The 18162-nt window shown below is 41.4% G+C and overlaps 1 protein-coding gene across 3 annotated transcripts in view; it reads right to left on the minus strand.

Moving 5' to 3' along the window:
* CDH20 (cadherin 20) overlaps window positions 1–18162 on the minus strand; it is a 119454-nt gene that overhangs the window by 26309 nt on the left and 74983 nt on the right. For all 3 annotated transcript variants that reach the window (XM_077181867.1, XM_077181868.1, XM_077181869.1), the window contains 3 exons: window positions 11518–11885; window positions 4728–5022; window positions 2926–3045 (listed from right to left, as the gene is read on the minus strand). In XM_077181867.1, the coding sequence (XP_077037982.1) occupies window positions 2926–3045; window positions 4728–5022; window positions 11518–11760 (658 nt within the window). In that variant the 5' untranslated portion in view covers window positions 11761–11885. The remainder of the gene's footprint in view (window positions 1–2925; window positions 3046–4727; window positions 5023–11517; window positions 11886–18162) is intronic.

Here is an 18162-nt window from a genome sequence, read left to right on the forward strand (position 1 = left end):
GCTAGTGACACGTTTGGGTTGTCCTTGGGGTGGGGGCAGGCGTGTCAGCCCCAGGCACCATCCCAGTCGCACGGTTCAACAGGCAGCACTTGCACATCAGGACACTATTAACTTGACTGATCTGCATTTAGCCTTTATTTTTAGCAGAAAGACAATGTATGGGTTTAATAAAAAAGCAGTAAAAAGATATTGTGTTGGCAATTATTGCTGTGCGTGAAGGGAAGAAATAGTGACCGGTACGGAACAGCTCGCAGTGCGCTCCTTTAATCTTCGTGTGTGGGGCCCTTCAGAGTCCCATCCTGCAAAGCTGAGTGCCTCCTGTGAAGTGCTGTATTTCCTCAGCTCCCATGGATATATAAATAATATATGAAAATACTTAGCATTTTGGGAATTATTTTCTACATATATGAACACTTTGTAGGGAATTTCCACTCTTGGCTTGAGCTAAAAAAAGACATCAGTGCCTAAACTCCAGGCTCTGCCATGCCTATCTTTGGGGCCTCCATTTCCTAGAGGACACCAGGACTCAGAACCAGATCAGGTATCCAGAGATGCAGCAATGCAGAGCAGGGAGCATCTGATGCTGCTGCACACAGTCAGTCAGCAAAGAAATGCTGAGGATGGTGGTGAACATAAAACCCATACTTAAGGCTATGGGAAAGGTTAAGATACTCAGGTCTGCCAAAGAAATGTACTGGAACCATTTCTTTCACTAAAGTGAGTGAGGTTTGTGCTCTTAAGAAACAGTAAAGAGCAAAGGTCCTTTTTTTCTATAACAGCCAGATGGTTTCTTAGGAAGTGGGAGAGTTCTTTTATCTTCTAGGAGAATATGATTGTGGTCAGGCTGTAAAAGTGTTCTGGAAAAAGGGAGGAGGAGGCTCTCAACTTTCCTTTGAAGTTGTGCTTTCACATAGACACTTGTTCAGCACCTGTGAGGACAGTGATAGAATAGGAATAGGAGCACACCTCTGGAACCAAGAGTCTGTGTTGGGAGGTAAATGGTAAGGACTCCAAATGCTATTAGAGGAGGACTGTACTGAAATGAGTTGTCCACTATTGGGTGTTTGAATCACTATCTATCAGTACAAAGGAGCTGTTGGTCACTTATGCTCTAGCTCTATTTTAGAAAAATGTCAGAGCTGCAATTGCATTTTGTGAGCTACCAAATCCCACAGGTGAGTTTGCACAGGGGAAGTTGATTACAGTCCTGTGTTTGTCATAGGGAAATGGCTTCTGGCTCACAACAGTGCTTATCCTAAATGGGAGTCCAGTTGCTGGCTGAGGCAGCTAAAGGCTGAGGCATTTCTGAGCCTCTAGAGATGCAGGTCTAAGTGACTGGGAAGTTAATCAGAGGAGAAAAAGACCTTTTCTGGGTTAAATACTGTGGGATCTCAGCACATCGTTCCCGATGTCCAGAGATGCCAGGAGAACCCTTGGGGGTCTCGAAAACCCTGGAATGTTGCCAAGAGTGCTTGGTGGCTTGATTTTGATCCATCCACAGAAGTAACAAGAGTCTGAGGACAAGAGAATCACTTTAGAGTAAAAGGTGTAAAAGAGACACATTTAGAGGGTGAGATATAGACTTTAAGGTTTTTGGTACAGGGGGGTTATGGAGACAAGATGGAGGGATCAGGGCGTGTCTTGTCCTTCTTCTTTCTTCTTCTTGTCCTCCATCTCCTGTGATGATGTTGGCACTTGGGGATTGGTTTATGGTGAAGGTGCACTTGCTAACATGGGTGAAAAACATTGGGAAATAAAGGTAAATATTGTGTACGTAGATTTTAGTATAAAAAGACACGACCACCCCGTGGGTGGTCAGAGAGTGCCTGTGACTGCTTGCAGATCAGACCTCTGTTGGGCAGACAGAAAAATTTTGTAGATAAGAAATAATAAACAACCTGAAGACCGAAAGCTGAAGAGTCCAGACTCGTCCTTTGCATCGCGTGCCACCCAAGAACCACTCTACCGGTGTCGGGGCAGAGACAGACAGCCGGACCCGACAAAATACTGATAAAGTACATGCTTTTGGACTTAAGGGCCTATCTTCTGTATAAGCTGCATTCTAGTGGCTAAATCTGTTCTGGATCTGACCCTGAATATTGATCTTTTGCTTTCTTAGAAATAATTTGGTTCTCAACAGATCTATTATTACACCTTTATTTGTTTGTCATTGACACCCGATTACAAAGGAGCACTAGTAGCTTTTTTATATTATAAATATAAACAAAACTAAGAAAATAGTATGCCATATACAAGTTTGTCTTTGGCTAGAGCACCTACACTGTAAACTGCTAACTTTGGAAGAAGTTTATTCAGTATTTTTCCTATGTTGTCCCCTAGGGCTCTGCAGTGACTATCGTCTCATGAGTTTCTGACCTTAGCGCTACAGATGCCCTTTAGAAACTGTCAAAATCTGTCAGATTCCACTTTTGAATACAAACCTTGGATGTATACAGAAAAGAGAGAGAGAAAGCAAGCGAAACAGAGAGGGTGTCCTATAGATAAATGTAAGGTTATTAACAAGAATACCCTTAGGTAAAACTACTCCAGATAACTGCATCCTTTAGCTTGCACTTTCCAGTCCTGGCTGGTTCATAGATTTTTTTCCCCCCTAAGCCTTGTTATCAACTAGATCTCTTTAAGACATTTTTCAATGATAGAAGCCAAGAGTATTTACAGCACCAAACCTATCCAGATTCTGAGTTGCAGAATATGGTCATTCAAAGGAATATATCACTGGAAAAAGCACATTCTTCTTCTGGAGCTCACTGCCACAGCATTACTTTACCCCTCACACAGTGCTACTCTGTCTTGGCTCCAAGCCACATTTCTCTGACCATAGCTATGATGCACTGCCCTTTTTTTCTGCTTACAACTTTTTCTTTTGGTTTCCACACTGACTCATTCCCTGATGAAATAACATACCTGTCCGAGAGTCCACAGAGAAATATGGTTGTCCTTGGAGAATACTGTATACGACTCTCGCGCTGTTCCCATAGGTTGGGTCATCAGCATCTGTCGCTGTCACCTGGATAACAGAGGTGCCTGACAAAAAAACCATCAAGGTAAGACTTTGTGGGATAAAGAGCTGGCAGGGAAGGTACACAGTTCAAAGTAAAGTGAAATGCCTAACAAGAACTTTCCCATACCGAACTTTTTCACTGGATGCTCATAGTGCTTGTACTTATTGTTCATACTTGTAGCTCATTAGCACTAAAGGAATTAATAGGTATTAATTCATCATGCTTCTATAAGAAGATATAAAAGAGCAAGTACTCTATGGACCACAATTACAGAATTGCTGAACTAACAGTACTTTGTTATGGTTGACAGAGAGATGGTAATTATATACTGCTTGCTTCTTTTCCCTTGTCTTGATTTTAAATATTTTTAGGAGGCAGCTCAAAGAAGTTCCATAGCTCTGCTGACATTAATCATGAACTGTTTTAACAGGCCCATAGATGCTGTAAGTTAACTGAGGGATGGAAATTGTACACAAACAGTGAGCATGAAGGGATGTATCTCAGAGATAATCTCTCTGTGGGACTGCAGTTTACATTGTATGGCCTAAAGATTATACACTGCTGAAGTGCCTTTGCAACCCACACAGAGGCATATATATTTCTTTTTTCAATTGGTTTTCAAGGTCTGCTTCCTCTGAAGCTAGTAATGGCTTGTAGGTGATGTAATTTATCAAGAGCAAGGAGAAGGTGAGGCACAACTGAAGTATGTGTAGGTTTTGACTCCGTAGAATATCAGACAATGCCTTTATGAATGTATCTAGCCTTCTACATAATGTTTTGTGTTACAAACAAATCTGATGTTACTGGATAAGCACTTGAAGATAAATCTGAATTCAAGCTAGCCATTACCATTAAAAAGTATTATTACTGACTGGAACTTCTGTATTTGATGCCTCTCTCTAGCTTTATGTCAACATAATATTGAAGAACGAGAAGTTGAAGCATATCTGTAACTTCAGGACATGAAATTTATATGGTATTATTATCTCTGCAGCAATGTCACAGAGCCAAAAAGCAAACAAAGACAACTCAAAAAGAAAAAAAAGTCCAAAAAACCAATATTTTATGTGATTATTTGAATTCTTATATGGAAATGATTTCTCCTGACTTGTGTCAGGATAGGAAAATAGGAAGGCTGCTGTTTTTCTTCTGCATTGCAATAACAGGAGTGTCTTCAACATCCCATTCTGTAAAAGTGGAGGGCAAATAATAACAGAATCTCAGGATTTACTGAACTTTGTTTAGTACAGGCTTACATGAATTAGAAGGAGCTAATGATTGTTTTCATGTCTCCCTGTTTTCAAGGGCTCCTGGACAGTAGGAGCCCTTGAAATTGATTGGGTTGCTAAGACTGTGTTATTTTCAGGATGGTAATGGCTGTCCAATGGATTTTATTATTTCTACCATCTCATGCCAGAGGAGAAGGGGCACTATGTTATACAAATTGTCTAAACATGGCATGTTTGAATCACACCTTTTTCATCTCTCAGGCTTCCCTTGACACATTTTCTTTCAGAGGAGCTGCTACTGATGTAAAGACTGTTGTCTCTTTTCTACAGCAAGCAGGCACCCCAGGATAAGCTCCTCTGTCCTGCAGCCCCTACCCAAAGGGCAGAAGCTGAGATCAAGGAGTCAGGGAATTTGTGTTTTGGCGACCATCTCCAATTTGCTCATAGGGGAAAGAGACCACAAAATCTGTCTTACCCACAGGTGACATTTCCGGAACAGAGGCTACGTAAGGTCCGTCCAGGAACTTGGGTTCATTGTCATTGATGTCTTGGATTTTGATGATAAACTCTGACTCTGGTTCCATGGGCCGGCCCGTTCTTCTGTCCAGAGCCTGTGCTCTGAGGGTGTACTGTGACCTTTCTTCCCGGTCCAGCCGCTGAATGGCATGAATGTCCCCTGTCGTATCATCAATTGTGAACACAATGCCAGCTCCCTCTCCTGAGAGGATGTATTTGATGGAGCCATCTCCCCTGTCCATGTCAGAGTGGAGCTGTGGAAAGGAACAGGATTCAATTAGACCATGAGCTGGGTAAGCAGCTGCTGAGAAACACTGAGCACGTGATCATCCCCAGCATTCTGGTCTCACTGTCGGGACTCACAAGCTGGTTCTAATGAACTCGCTTTGCTGAAAGAGGCATAGTAAAGTCTGTATCGCATAGCTGCAATTAAAAACCCTCTCCTGTCTTCCTGCTTCTGCACCCACAGCTGTGCCAAAAGAAAAGGCAGAGGCACCCAAACAGGAACAGGCTCTGTGCCTTTTTGGAATTTCACTCAACACAATAATTATCTTTTGCCTTGTTAGAATGGCCACTGAGAAGATTTAGGATAAAGTGAGGTCAGCAAGGCTGCAGACTGTGATTTCTCACATGGCTTAGGAGGAGTCAAATACTACAGGGGTAGCATAATGTTGGGGCAAATGAGGCAAATCTGTTCGGGATCAAGGGGAAAGCAGAATGGAAGAGCTACTCAGTACGTGTTATGACCAGAAATATTTTAATCTTTTTCCATTAAATTTTAGTAATAAAATTAGTCTGGATCCTTACATCTTCAGGAAGGAGTATTGTCAAACAGTAAGTAAGCTAAGCAGCAAAAAACAGTTGCTTATGCCCATGGCAGGCTATAGAAATGAGAACCATCCCAGATTTTCTAGGAAATTAGCAAACGGATTTATTGCATGATAACTAATTAGTTCTGAGCAGCCACAGATAACTGTGAATGCAACAGAAAAGAGCAAGAGTAAACACAGTACTAATTATAATCTAAAACAGGGAAACAAATCATTCTGGGGACCATATTCTGTTAAACACCTGGTTCCCATGAAATACTAGAATGACTATCAAAAGCAATCAAATTGGTTAATTTCACTCACACTATGAAAATCCACAATGGTATGCTCATACTTCCATGCCTTTGAGGAATAGAGCATAAAGATCAATGCCCAGTGGCAGTAATCATTCAGTACTAAAAGACAGGAAGGCAATAGACTTGAGGTACAAAAATCAAAATGGTTCACATGTGAATACTGTTTTCCAGTGTGATTATCATTGTGGGTGATGAATAAAGGATAAATAGTAATTTTAAAAAAGCAGTGAAAGTGGGCTGGATTCAATTAAACACATTTTAAAATGCATATATGGGAAAATTATCTCAGAAATATGGTCAGAATTAGGTATGTGTTTAATGCTTTGATGAGCTTAAAGGACAGATGGGAGTAATCTTGGAGGATGGGGCCAAAATAGGTAAATATTTGAACTGGAGAGAAAAATCTTAGAATAATAGACTGAATATATGAACACAGTATTTGAAGAATTAATGCAGAAAATGAACAGAAATGAATAATTTGTGTCAAAAAGCAGAAGTCAAACTTTGTACAATTGATTATAGACTACTCTGTCAAGAAAGAAAGAAGAAATCTCATCTCTGAGCTGTTTAAAACATAAAGAACATATACAATAACTTATTACATAGAAGAAAGTTTAATAGGAATGTGGGCAAAATGACTTATCTGACCTAAGCATTTCTAGTGCCACTGAAGCAGCTCCTCAGCTGCTTTAGGGCACACAATCCTGTTGACTGGGGAGTGGAAAGACCTTTTCCCCCAGCGAAGGATCTAGTTGGGAGAAACTCATTCTGCAAAGGGTGTCTGCCTTACTAGCTTCTCAGGTAGGTCAGGTGATCTATGCAAAACTCGGACCCTCCTGATTTTAGGGCAAGAGTGCTTTCATGAGAAGGGATCCCATGGTTTTCCATGGCATATCCCAGCCTGCAGACAGGTCTGTACAGACGTGGCCCATGGGCTCCAAGCAGGTGCTGGGACAGCGAATGTTAAGGGCAGCAGCGCTGCAATGTGGCTGCAGGAGCTGAAGGTGCAGGTTGTGACAATGGCTGTGTCAGGCCGCTGGTATTTCACTTCCTCCTCCTCTGTCTCCATCCCTGCAGAGGCTACTGCATCTGAGAAACATCGATATTTTGGAGAAAAGCTGGCAGCTCTCAGGCAATGTATTAACTGAATGGTGGAAGAACAAGCCCAGAAAAATTTGGCAGTGGTAAACAGTTAAATTTAGATGGCTGCCATGTGTATTAATTCACATGCAGGCACCAGGACTGCAAACTGGTATATGTTCAGGAAACACCATCTTGTGATTAGTCTAAAAAAAGACAGTGGTTGTCATTATTTACCCTAAACACCCATAACTCAGAGATTATCGCTGTAGGACCTAGTAAACAGGATACTTCCAGAAGGAGGACACTATTATAGCTTTTCAAATTGATTCAGAACCACTAAGCTACATCTTGGGCATTTGTTTTAGTGCATTAGTGCTCCAGTGAAAGAATACAGCTGCTGAGACAGATACAGATGTTAGACCTGATTGGGGAATTAGAGCTGGGCTTGATGGAAGAAAATGTGTTTCGGAACACCAACAAGTCCTCATTAAATAAGGAAAAGAAAAAAAGAAAAGAGAGAGAGGAAGGCAAAGTCAAATGCAAAGTCAAAAGGCAAAAATGAAACAGAAAAGAAAGAGAAAAATAAAAAAGAAATTAAAAGCAAGGAAAAAAGAAAACAGGAAAAGAAAAAGGGAATGGGAACAGGAAAAGAAAATGAAGGAGAAAAATAAGAAGGAAAAGAGAAAGGGAAAAAAAAAGCATTTTTTGAAATAGCATTAGATGTTCAGGAATTTTCCGAATACTTAGAAGCAAATAATGAATCAAACTTATGGGTTAAATTACACTTTCTGCCCAAAGCCCTGTTTGGAATAAATGCAGTTGTGAAGGGAGCAAACAAGGAATGAACATGGCATGCTGTTAAGAATTTGGGAGTACAAGAGGATCTCTGTCTAGCTGTGATTTGTTAGAAACATTGGGTCTCAACCAAGGCTAGGCAGTAACAAATGCTAGCAGCACTTTTGCAGCTTCTTGTATAACCCACTCTTTCAAGACAAAGCAAAAAAGAGTGTAAAAGACAAAAAGACATAACACTGCCAGACTGCAATAAATCTGAAAGAATTTGGTGTCTGAAGGGACTGAAATTCACACCAAACCTAATATCAGGATGCTGTAGTTTGGAGTGTAAAAGTCACTGTGTTGGAAAGGTGATCTAGTTTTAAGTTGGCTCTGTTTTATGGGTGGTACAATAAATTGTGCTGCCATGTGGTTGATACAGAGTAGGAGGAATTAATTTTTACTTTCTCCTCCATATTAAGGAATGGGTTATTGGAGGAATAAAGCTGATAACTCCTGAGAAGTTTTTAACTGTGTCAACCCGCGTTGCTCCTTTTGATGAGAACAGTACAAAAAAATAAGGATGTTACATTTGCATTGGAATGACACATTTCCTGGCAAAGGGCATGTGGAAGAGAGTAGCACTGCAGTGAGCAGCTCAGGGGAGAACCCACACAGCTCTGCTAAGCAGTCTGTGAGTCTATGACTCCATCCTTGATGTGCTTCTCCCTTCTCTGCTTCCAGGGAGGTAGCACCTGCAGGGGATTTTTGTAAGGATGCAGGAGTGAGTGTGGTTGATGCACATTGATAGTCTGCAGAGAGGTTGCATTTTATTCATTTATTCAGCTGCTGTGATTCAAACGCTTCTTTGAAACAGGGTTAGGGAGTCTCCAACATGGCAAAATGGTGAAGTGTGTTCCCAGTTCAATTACTGACACAGTGTAGGCTGCTCATTGAATGTGGAAAATACCTGCTGTAGCAAATGAAGGGGCTTTGGTTTCCCTGGTTCATCCTATTAGCCAATAATGGCCACCTCTAGGAAAACTGAAGCCTTGTATTTATCTGTGACAGGACCAGGAACCCTCTGAAGCTGAAGTACTTTAAATCACTATCATGACCACTGGAGAAAAGGAAAATTGTACTGACTTCACGTCAGGAAGTTTCTTTCATTTCTCTGTCCAAAACATATTTTGCACCTTGCCTTAACAGTTGTCTAGGGAAGTTCACAGAATCATAGCAGCCTTGGAAATCATATTAGGCAAGCCTGGACCTGTAGTTCAAGTCAAGGTGCTTTTTTGGTTGCTCCAGTCATACAGAACCAGCCAGAACCAGCTGTACAGCTGGCTCTGTGCTCTGCATTCTTTCTCCTTCTGACAGGGGCTTGGAGAGAGCAGATGGATAAAACCAAGGCCTGGCTTTGAGGATGTTTCAGGATGCTGTGGGTGCCATCAGTTAGAAGAGGCCCTGCCTGGCCTGGTATGGGACCCAGGGCTGTTTTGGAGGGCTGGTGTGAGCAGCCAACAGCAGACTGAAAGCCCTGTTGCACCTCCGCCCCACTCTGTGCAGGCCTTACAGAGCTATTTTTGAGCCAGCCTGGGGTGACTTGGGCTGAAAAATTTCTGGCCTGCCAGAACAATTAATTCACCCCACAGTCTATTCCCTGCTGACCCCTTTCCCAAGGATCCCTGAGACTCAGGCAGTGCAAATGCAGGCGGGTGATGAATTGTGGGAGGCTGCTGCCTCTCCGGAGCGCCTGTGCCTCAGGCTGGGTGAGGCGAGGGGAAGCCTCTGCTTCCCTGCTGGCTGCTGGCTGCTCCCCACCCCATTGAGGGTGGGAGACCATGGAATGTGTGAGCCCCAGAGGCCCCTCCTGGCAGCAGAGTTCCCTGGTGCCGGGACGACACGGAGCTCTGCCGAGTTAGGAGGCCTTCCGAGGGATCCAGCTGTGTCAGCTCAGCAGTGCATGGGACTAATTGGCCCTGTTCACCGTGGGTGCTAATTAGCCCTTGTGCACCCTGGTGCGAGCACAGCCAGCAGCCCAGGCAGCCTTGGAGAAGCTCCCTGACGACAGCTTGGGCTTCAGAGCGGCGGGCACAGGCCATGAGGAGACGTCTTGCTGTCCTGGTGTCCTTCCCTTGGGCAAAGCTGAGCAGTGGCAAGCTCAAGAGTGCTGCTGACTGCGTCAAATATGTGTGCTCCTAATGACAATAGCAGGTCTAAAAGATGAGCTGGTTTCTCCCCATATGTGTTTTACCTAAGATTCGGCTCACAAGTGGGAGCCTGAAGTCATTTCAGATGTAACTGAGAATATGGAATAATAAGTCTGGCCCTTGTTCCGAAGCTGGGAATTGCCTGAAAACAAATATTACTTTCTTTATTCAATAGAGATCTCAAGACCTGAAAAGCTAGGTGCACAGATGAATGAAGACTAATGAGGTCTCATCTGGAGGCAATCACTAGTAATGCCATTGCTGTGGGAGGAAGGCAAGCACATCTTGCTGTCAGTCATGCAGGGATAAATCAGGAGGAGGTCTTCTGAAGTCTGCAGATCCACTTTGATTTATATTGGTGTGACTGAGAGCACAGTTTAGCTCTATGGGGCTGTAGAATGATAAATATGAGTCCAAACTGGGCCTCTGGATATGTAATATTTTTTTTTCTGCAGATGGATAGCTTGGAAAGAAAACCAGAGCCTATATCTCATAAAATATAAACAATGAAATGTGAAGGAATTATTTGCTGACATACTTTCTAAGTTATTTTTCATATATACCTATGTGTATTCTCTCATAGCTGTATCTGATAGTCTAGGCATGTAAATCTTGATTGTATTGTTCAAATACTTAAACACATTAACTCTCTCTGCATTATTGTCCAGATTTGTCACCTCGGTGTAGAATAGAAGCAAACTTGACGCTGACCATAACACCCTGAATAACAGGGTTAATACAGGGTCAGTGATTCAGGTCTTTAAAAGCAAAAAAAGGAGGATGGTTATAGTGAGAAAGATTGTGACAACAGATGTCACTGGTCTGATTTCCATCAACTTCTTCCTCAAAGAGACACAGAAAAGTAAATGCAAAATTTTACCAAGTATATGTACAGGATGGGGTCAGGAATATATTTTACACATATTTGTAATGATGGATAGGTTCTTGGGGCATAAGGGATCTAAAAATAGGGCCCTTCAATGTTGAATTTAATGAGGTGCACATCTACCCTTCTAGATGTGGAGCAACTTCTCTGTAGTCCACAAAATTAACCTGCAGTCAAGATGTGGTAAGCCAGAATATACTCTGACCCTGAAGATTTACTGAAAACAAAAACTAAAATGTCAGTTTTCAAGGGAAACTAGCTACTTAATTTGATTTTGAATTGCAGTTTCTAGCTGACTTGATCATGGACAGAAGCATGATCACAAACTCTTCCTTTCTTTCCTAATCATTATATGTCAATATAACCTTGCTTTGCCTTGACATTGTAGCAGTCCCTGGAAAAATTGCTGCAGATTTTCTAACACTACCTCAAATTGCAGATGATGATTGATGCAGCAGATCTCTTTGAAATAGGCAAATATATTGACAGCCCCTTGAAACAGAAATTCTTCCCAAACAGAGGTGACATGGGGCAAAAGCTCTTGGGAGCAGAAGTGAAATTAATGAGGATGAAAGAAGGCAAAGGCACTTGAGGAAACATCCTGTGTTTCACCACAATCTGCAAATACTCGGATACACCCTTACAGACATCCTCCCACTGTGGATCTTACCTTCCCAACGTAGAGAGGGTCAGTTCCTGTGTATTCCTCCAGAACAAAAAACTGGTTCCACACCCAGCTCCTCTTCATACGCTGATGCAGCTTGTCTGACAGGTTGTCTTCTTGCCCTTCAGTGAGGGGCCTGGTACTTCCTGACAGCACAGTTGTAGTAAGGTCCATCAGTCCCCAAAAATACAAGGAGACACTAAGTCCAAACAAGTTCTTTGCATTGCTCATTCTACCTGAAGTCCACATCCGTATACTAGGACTGACTTAAAAGTCCAAACACATTAACTTGGGTCCCTTGAGAATAAAGTAGGTCCTCTATGTAGTCCTTTGAAATGTCCAGGAGAGATCCTGGTTCTCAGAAATGCAGTATTCTGTAAAGTAAAAGGAAATTCATAAGAGGATGCATTTTTCCTCAAGGCAAATGAGTTTTCTCAATAGGCAAATATGCTATAAAGTATTTAATCCTCTATATAAAAATGTAAGATCAGCATGCACAACTTTTGAAAACAGAAATACTATTACCATATAAGCTGAAGACTTGGAGCTTTAGGTACAAGTCATATCAGGGTTTAGTCAATAAGTATGAGTTCTTGACTTTGCTAATTTGGCTGTAGGGTTGCTTTATGATATTGATTGGCATGAGTTAAGTGTATACGTTTTAGAAATATTTAGAAATATTTTAGAAATATTTTTTAGAAGTATTTAGAAATGACCAGAAGTCCTTAGAGAATATTTAAATACAGTTCACTCTGGAAAATTATGATAGCTGGAGAACAATATTTGGCAACCATCTTTCTGTTTGGAAACTGTGCCATTGTCATTTCACACATGTCCATGCGCACATGTCTACATAAATACAGATATTATTGCTATATTGCAAACCTTGAGTATAATTTCTGGAAACTCCAAGTTATTTCTGGCTTTAATTATTCTCTCAGCCTCTCTGTTGCTTGAATTTAGGTTTCACACTCTGTTGTCTCCTCTCTGAGGAACTGATTGCTGCTACAAATGCAACATTTCTAGAATTTGAATGGTCAGTTAATCATTTTATAACCCACAAAATGTTTCACAGTGCTGATGGCCACATACCCTATGTCCAAGCAAGTCATGCTAACACATTTTTTTCTTTCACAGTTCTTAAAGACCTGTTTAGACAAAAGAATAATGACCTCTATCAGAGGACACTTTCTCATCAGTCTAGGGTCTTTTCTCCTCATAAAGACAGTTTAGTTGGTGACCTCACTCCAGGCTATGGATTATAGCAAACCTTTAGCAAACTATTTTGCTGAACTTAATGATCTAGTGCTGCACACAAGTTACTCTGTCAAAGCACTCCATACATCCTCTGTTGGTCCAGTATTTTTACTGCTCCTTTAAGGAACATTCATGACTAACAGGATGGGTTTTTTTCATGACAAAAAATAGACATTTTTCCTGACAAACAGACTAATTAGGAAAGGTACGTGGAGCTCTGAGTCTTAAGCCATTAGTTTGCACTTCCTTTTACTGTTGTTCTACACTTAGGTGTTTAGGCTTAGTTAATAGTTTCATCATGTGGAGATAAATGTACGAGATGTCTGTCAAATATTTCCAACTGAAATCCTTGAAAGATTTCAAAATAATAAAAAAGTATTTTAGACAGTTGTGTGACTTTAAAGTAAAGACTGAGAAAATGCAGTGTTTTTAACAGAGAGGAAGAGTATGGTTAAGAGTATGGTTGTGAATTCCCTGGCATAAAAACTGTTACAACTGGAGAACTGGGTACACTTAGAAGTCTACTGAAACAGAAATTCAAAAAATTTTCCAAATGTTGGCTGAAATCTGAAAAGGGCAGTATAAGTCTGGAAGTGATGTCCACAGGGGGAGTAGAGATAAAATGACCATCTAAGACTAATTTCTACACAAAATAATGTTTCCAAGTATAAAGCCCAGGAGTATGACCACACAGTGCTGCTAACCTATACAGCTGTAAAGTGTAGCAAACTAATGGGCCCTTTACCTTGAAAAAGTTTACAACCTAAGCCTGAATAGATATGACAAAGAAAGTCAAAACTATAAGCACAGAACATGGTAAAATCCTTCTAAGCAGAGCAATGTCCAGAACTGCTTGTTGTTTAGATACTGGCTACATAATATGCTAGGGTTTATTGTCTGCAAAGCTAAAGAATGGGGATTTACCCTAAGCAGTACAAGCCCAGAAGGACCACAGTAATGTCTGTGTGTCTGTCACTTCATGAAGAAGTTTTTCAGCTCTTTGTGAGAGGCAGGGACATGGCTCACAGTCCCTGCTGGATGCCCACAGCCATAGGAAAACTATGTCCAAGAGCTATGTGTACAAGGCTTGCCTCTCTTTGTCCTGCGATGGCTTTGCTCCAAACCTCCAACACACCTCTACAATGAGGGAAAGAAAGCTGAAGCCCTCCACTCATAAATATACCCCCCATGTTCTTGGTGTGTTCTTAACAACAAGTTATTCTTAGTAAAGTCAGGGAGACATTATTTACAATCCATGTTTTGCTAGTGAGTAAATGTGGGGAAGAGCTTCCCACCACCTCCCAATATAATTTGAGGGAAAAGACCCTGCAACGGGAAGAGAAACTGTGAGCAGGCTATGATCCAGCAGCTAAGCTCCTACCTGGAGTTTTTGCTTTAAGAAACTCCCCCAGCTGCACAGATCAGTTGCATTTTTGTTAATGTGGCAAAGAGGTGATACAATACAATGGACCAATTCCTGTGGCAATCAGAATTGTGTTTGTAGATGAATTCTCAAACCACAAATTCAAAACTAATGGTGTCAGGTGCTTCCTGCAATTATGTTCAGCCATCAAGGATCAACAGTGCTTAGGCAAGGTATCAAGACATTGTTAAATGAACTTGCAGAGTTACCAGTATACCTGTAAGGAGGCAATAGCAAACGAAATCTGATCATCAGGATGCTTTTCATCCACAGGTGCATTAAATCAGGAAGAAGCCAGGTAAGTAAAAGCAGTGAAAAAAAGGTCAAGAGGAGTGATATAAATGCTTCAGGCTATTTGTGAGAACAGCTTTTGCCACCTGAATGTGCAGTTCCATGAGGAAGCTTTCTTGATAACAGTGTACGACTCAGTGGTCCCTGGCAGCAATATCCCTAAGAACATTTCTTATTCCCAATGCAATCTTATTCTGGGGTATGGCAACTGTCAGGAAACTTGCCATTAAGTAATGTAAAGTCTTGTAAAAGGATGTTCCTTCCTTGAGTACCAGTAATTTCCCCATTTACTGCCAGCCCATGGCGACATGGTCATATATTTTTGTAGAAATGGAAGAAAACAGTAGTATTGAAGTGGAACAGAGTTGTTTTTTTTTTTTTTTCTTTTGTTAATAGCAGAGTTTCTGTTTTCTCATGCCTTTCCAAAACTATGAGCAAGCAGGATCAAACTCACTGCATTTTGCTCCTCACCTAAGGGCAAATTGATACCGTTAATAAAAATGTTTAGTCCACAGTGGTTCCTCTCCAAGACTGAAGGAGAATGACATTTTTTTCTGTCTCAGGTCCTCAGCTGGTGTCAAAGGGATGAAAAAGGCCTCTGTTAACTCCTGGGCTGAGGTGCTGCTGATCTCTCTGGGTCCTCTTTCCCACAGTGTCACCAACCCCAGGTGCGTGCTCTTGGCTTCTGCATCTGCAAGGCCTGCAGGCCAAGGAATGCATTTCTGAGTGGCGTAAAAAGGCACTCACATACATTTAGGGTTTGGGCTTTGTGGTAGCACAAGTGATGGCTGAGATAGAGTTAAGGCCATGGGTGACTGAGTCCCTCAGAGGACTCATGCAGATGAGTGTGATGGATGAGTACAGGGTCACTTCAGCTGTAGACACAACACTTGGTTAGGATAAGAGCCAGGTGCTTGGGGTGTATTAGCTTGGTGGGGTCTCTCGACTTTGATGGTCCACAGTGGTTTTTGCAGATTTCCTTAAGAATGCATTTAGGAGCCCATTAAGGGCTCCAAGAAACAATTTGCATTAAGGGAACATTAAAAGTTCAGTTCTGCCTCAGTCAGTAAGGCCAAGTAACCCTTGCTGTATGATGGGTCCCCCTGATTCCCTGCAAGGAACAGAATCTGCCTCCAAGCCTGAACCAATCATCTGTGGCAAAGATGGAATTGATGAGCCTCTGCTTGCCATATGAAATATATATTACAGAAACATATTTCATGACTCAGCATGGGGATGTGCAAAGAATTTGAAGGCAGTAGAGAGAGGGAAATCTTGTTTTCCTTGCTGAGACACAAAAATTATTGAGCCTGGCAAAACTACAAGACCAAAATCTGTGAGATTTCTGCAGAGGGTGCTTTATTTTTGAAGAATAACTTAAATGTTTCATTTTGTTTCTCACAGTTGTCTATTCTGTGGTAAAACATGTAGGTGTATCTGTGCAGTTTATATCCCTGACCCAAAGTGAATGCCTTTCTTATCCCTGCTTTTGTGATGAATATTTGATTATCAATTCGGTTCTTTAGGTTACTTTCTCTGTTCTTGCCTTGCAAGCATTGCTGAAAATCCTTTTTTTTTTTGTCAGTCAGCAGTTACCAATACAACTTTTGGCTTCATAAAGACCCATGAAGATCTGATTGATCTTTGTGCTACTTGTGGTCCATACATGGTACAAAGGAACTACCTAATTATTCTACAAAAATAGAGTTCACCAATGAAAATATTAATTTCTCTTTTAGCCTGTATTGCAAATTAAAGTAGGCATATTGCAAGTGTGAACTACTCTTCATGCTCCAATTCTACAGACATTCCCCCCTTCCCCAGCACATATTTGTTCTGTAATTAAGTTGTTCTTAATTGAATAGCTAATTCTGTGCAAAGATGAAAAGGAAAATGAAATAACTGCCAGAACCAACTTCTGGCATTTCTTGCAAGTGACCCATTTATCCTGTTAATTCTGAAGAGAACAACGCTTCCGACAAAAGGATAAAACCATTAATAGTTTGGATGACCATATGGGCACCCAGAGAGTTCCACTGGGATTGAAATGTATTGTGCTCAATACATATTTACATAAATGCCAAGGATTTTATAGTCATAAAGCTCAGACTTGAAAAGCTTTACTGACATGCTTACTGTAATCATCACAATGAGCAAGTGGTCTCCCAGAAAGTCAGTGCACTATTTGCATTCATAAAATTAATTACATACTTATATCTTTTATGCCTGGTCCTTGCAAGGGATTTTGCTGTGTGGACTCAGCACTCTTGTAGAATGCTACAGACCTTAGTGGAACCCATGCAGGCACATGGCTTGAGTGGGAGCAATTCATTTGTAGTATTACACTGAGAAAGTGGGGAAGAGATGCAACCAGTATTAAACTCCCCCTTCCATTTTCTCTATACATGAGTACACAAATTCCTGTGATACTTAAGTAAACACTTCAAATATGTCATGCTTCTTAGTAGCACATACACTGCACTAGGAATATGCTAAGAAAAATGATTTCTGTGTTGAATGACACATTTAAAGATTTTCCCTCCAGTATTTTGCAAAAGAAACTAAACGGATTGGTAATGACCACAGTAGGAAGAAATTAATTTTGACTAAAAAGAATTCTCCAAATGAGCTATTTACTTTGTTTCTTGAATTTCTCAATTTTGATATTTTAAACCAAGGTGGAGGTGGGAGTACTGTGCAGTTTTTTACCCACCATGAAATGGATTATTCTTTTATGTTTTCACAGATTAGCTCTTAGGGCTCCTGTACCCTCATTTGCTGTTGCTTTGGCATAAGACACTTTTGCAATAAGCCCACAGGAGCACCAGTCAGTAAACAGCTGTAGGCTGTATTATGCACCAGACACACCACCACAATGGGTGTTTAAATCACCCACCAGGGACGGAGGCTCTGCTGATCCAGGAACTAACATTTCTTAAGAAATTAATGCCCAACTTGTCTCCTTTTTAGCCCTAGTGAGGTTATATTTTGGAGTGCTGTTTCCATTTCTGGGCCTCCGAGTTCGAGAGAGACATGGAGCTCCTGGAGCAGGTCCAGCAGAGGGCAATCAAGATGATCAAGGGACTGGAGCATCTCTCCTACAAGGGGAGGCTTAGGGAGCTGAGCCTGCTCAGTCTCAAGAATGACTGAGAGGGACCTCATCAATGTCTATAAGTATCTGAAGGGAGAGAGACAAGAGAATGGATCCAGGTTCTGCTCAGCAGTGCCCTGCAACAGGACAGGAGGCAGTGGGCAGAAACTGATGCACAGGAAGTTCCACCTGCACACTAGGAGGAATTTCTTTACTGTGGAGATGACTGAGCACCGGAACAGATTTCTCAGAGAAGTTGTGGAGTCTCCCTCACAGGAGATATGTAAGAGCTGTCTGGTTGCAATTTTGTGCCATGTGCTCTGGGATGAATCTGCTGGAGCAGGGAGATTGGACCAAATGACCACTGTGGTCCCTTCTGGCCCGATCCATCCTGTGATCCTGTAACTGTATGATTTTAGAAATCCTAATGCTTGCAGTACCTAAGTTAGTTATCTTTAAACAGGCTGCATAATTATAGTCCTAAATATTTCTGCACTACTTCCAGAACTTCCTATGTTTTATCTTTGGCCCAGGACAGTCCTACTGTTACTATTACCTGTTGTTATACTTTCTGGGCAAGTTTAAGTTA

The sequence above is a fragment of the Agelaius phoeniceus genome, chromosome 1 (assembly GCF_051311805.1).
Source record: "Agelaius phoeniceus isolate bAgePho1 chromosome 1, bAgePho1.hap1, whole genome shotgun sequence".
Classification (NCBI taxonomy): domain Eukaryota; kingdom Metazoa; phylum Chordata; class Aves; order Passeriformes; family Icteridae; genus Agelaius; species Agelaius phoeniceus.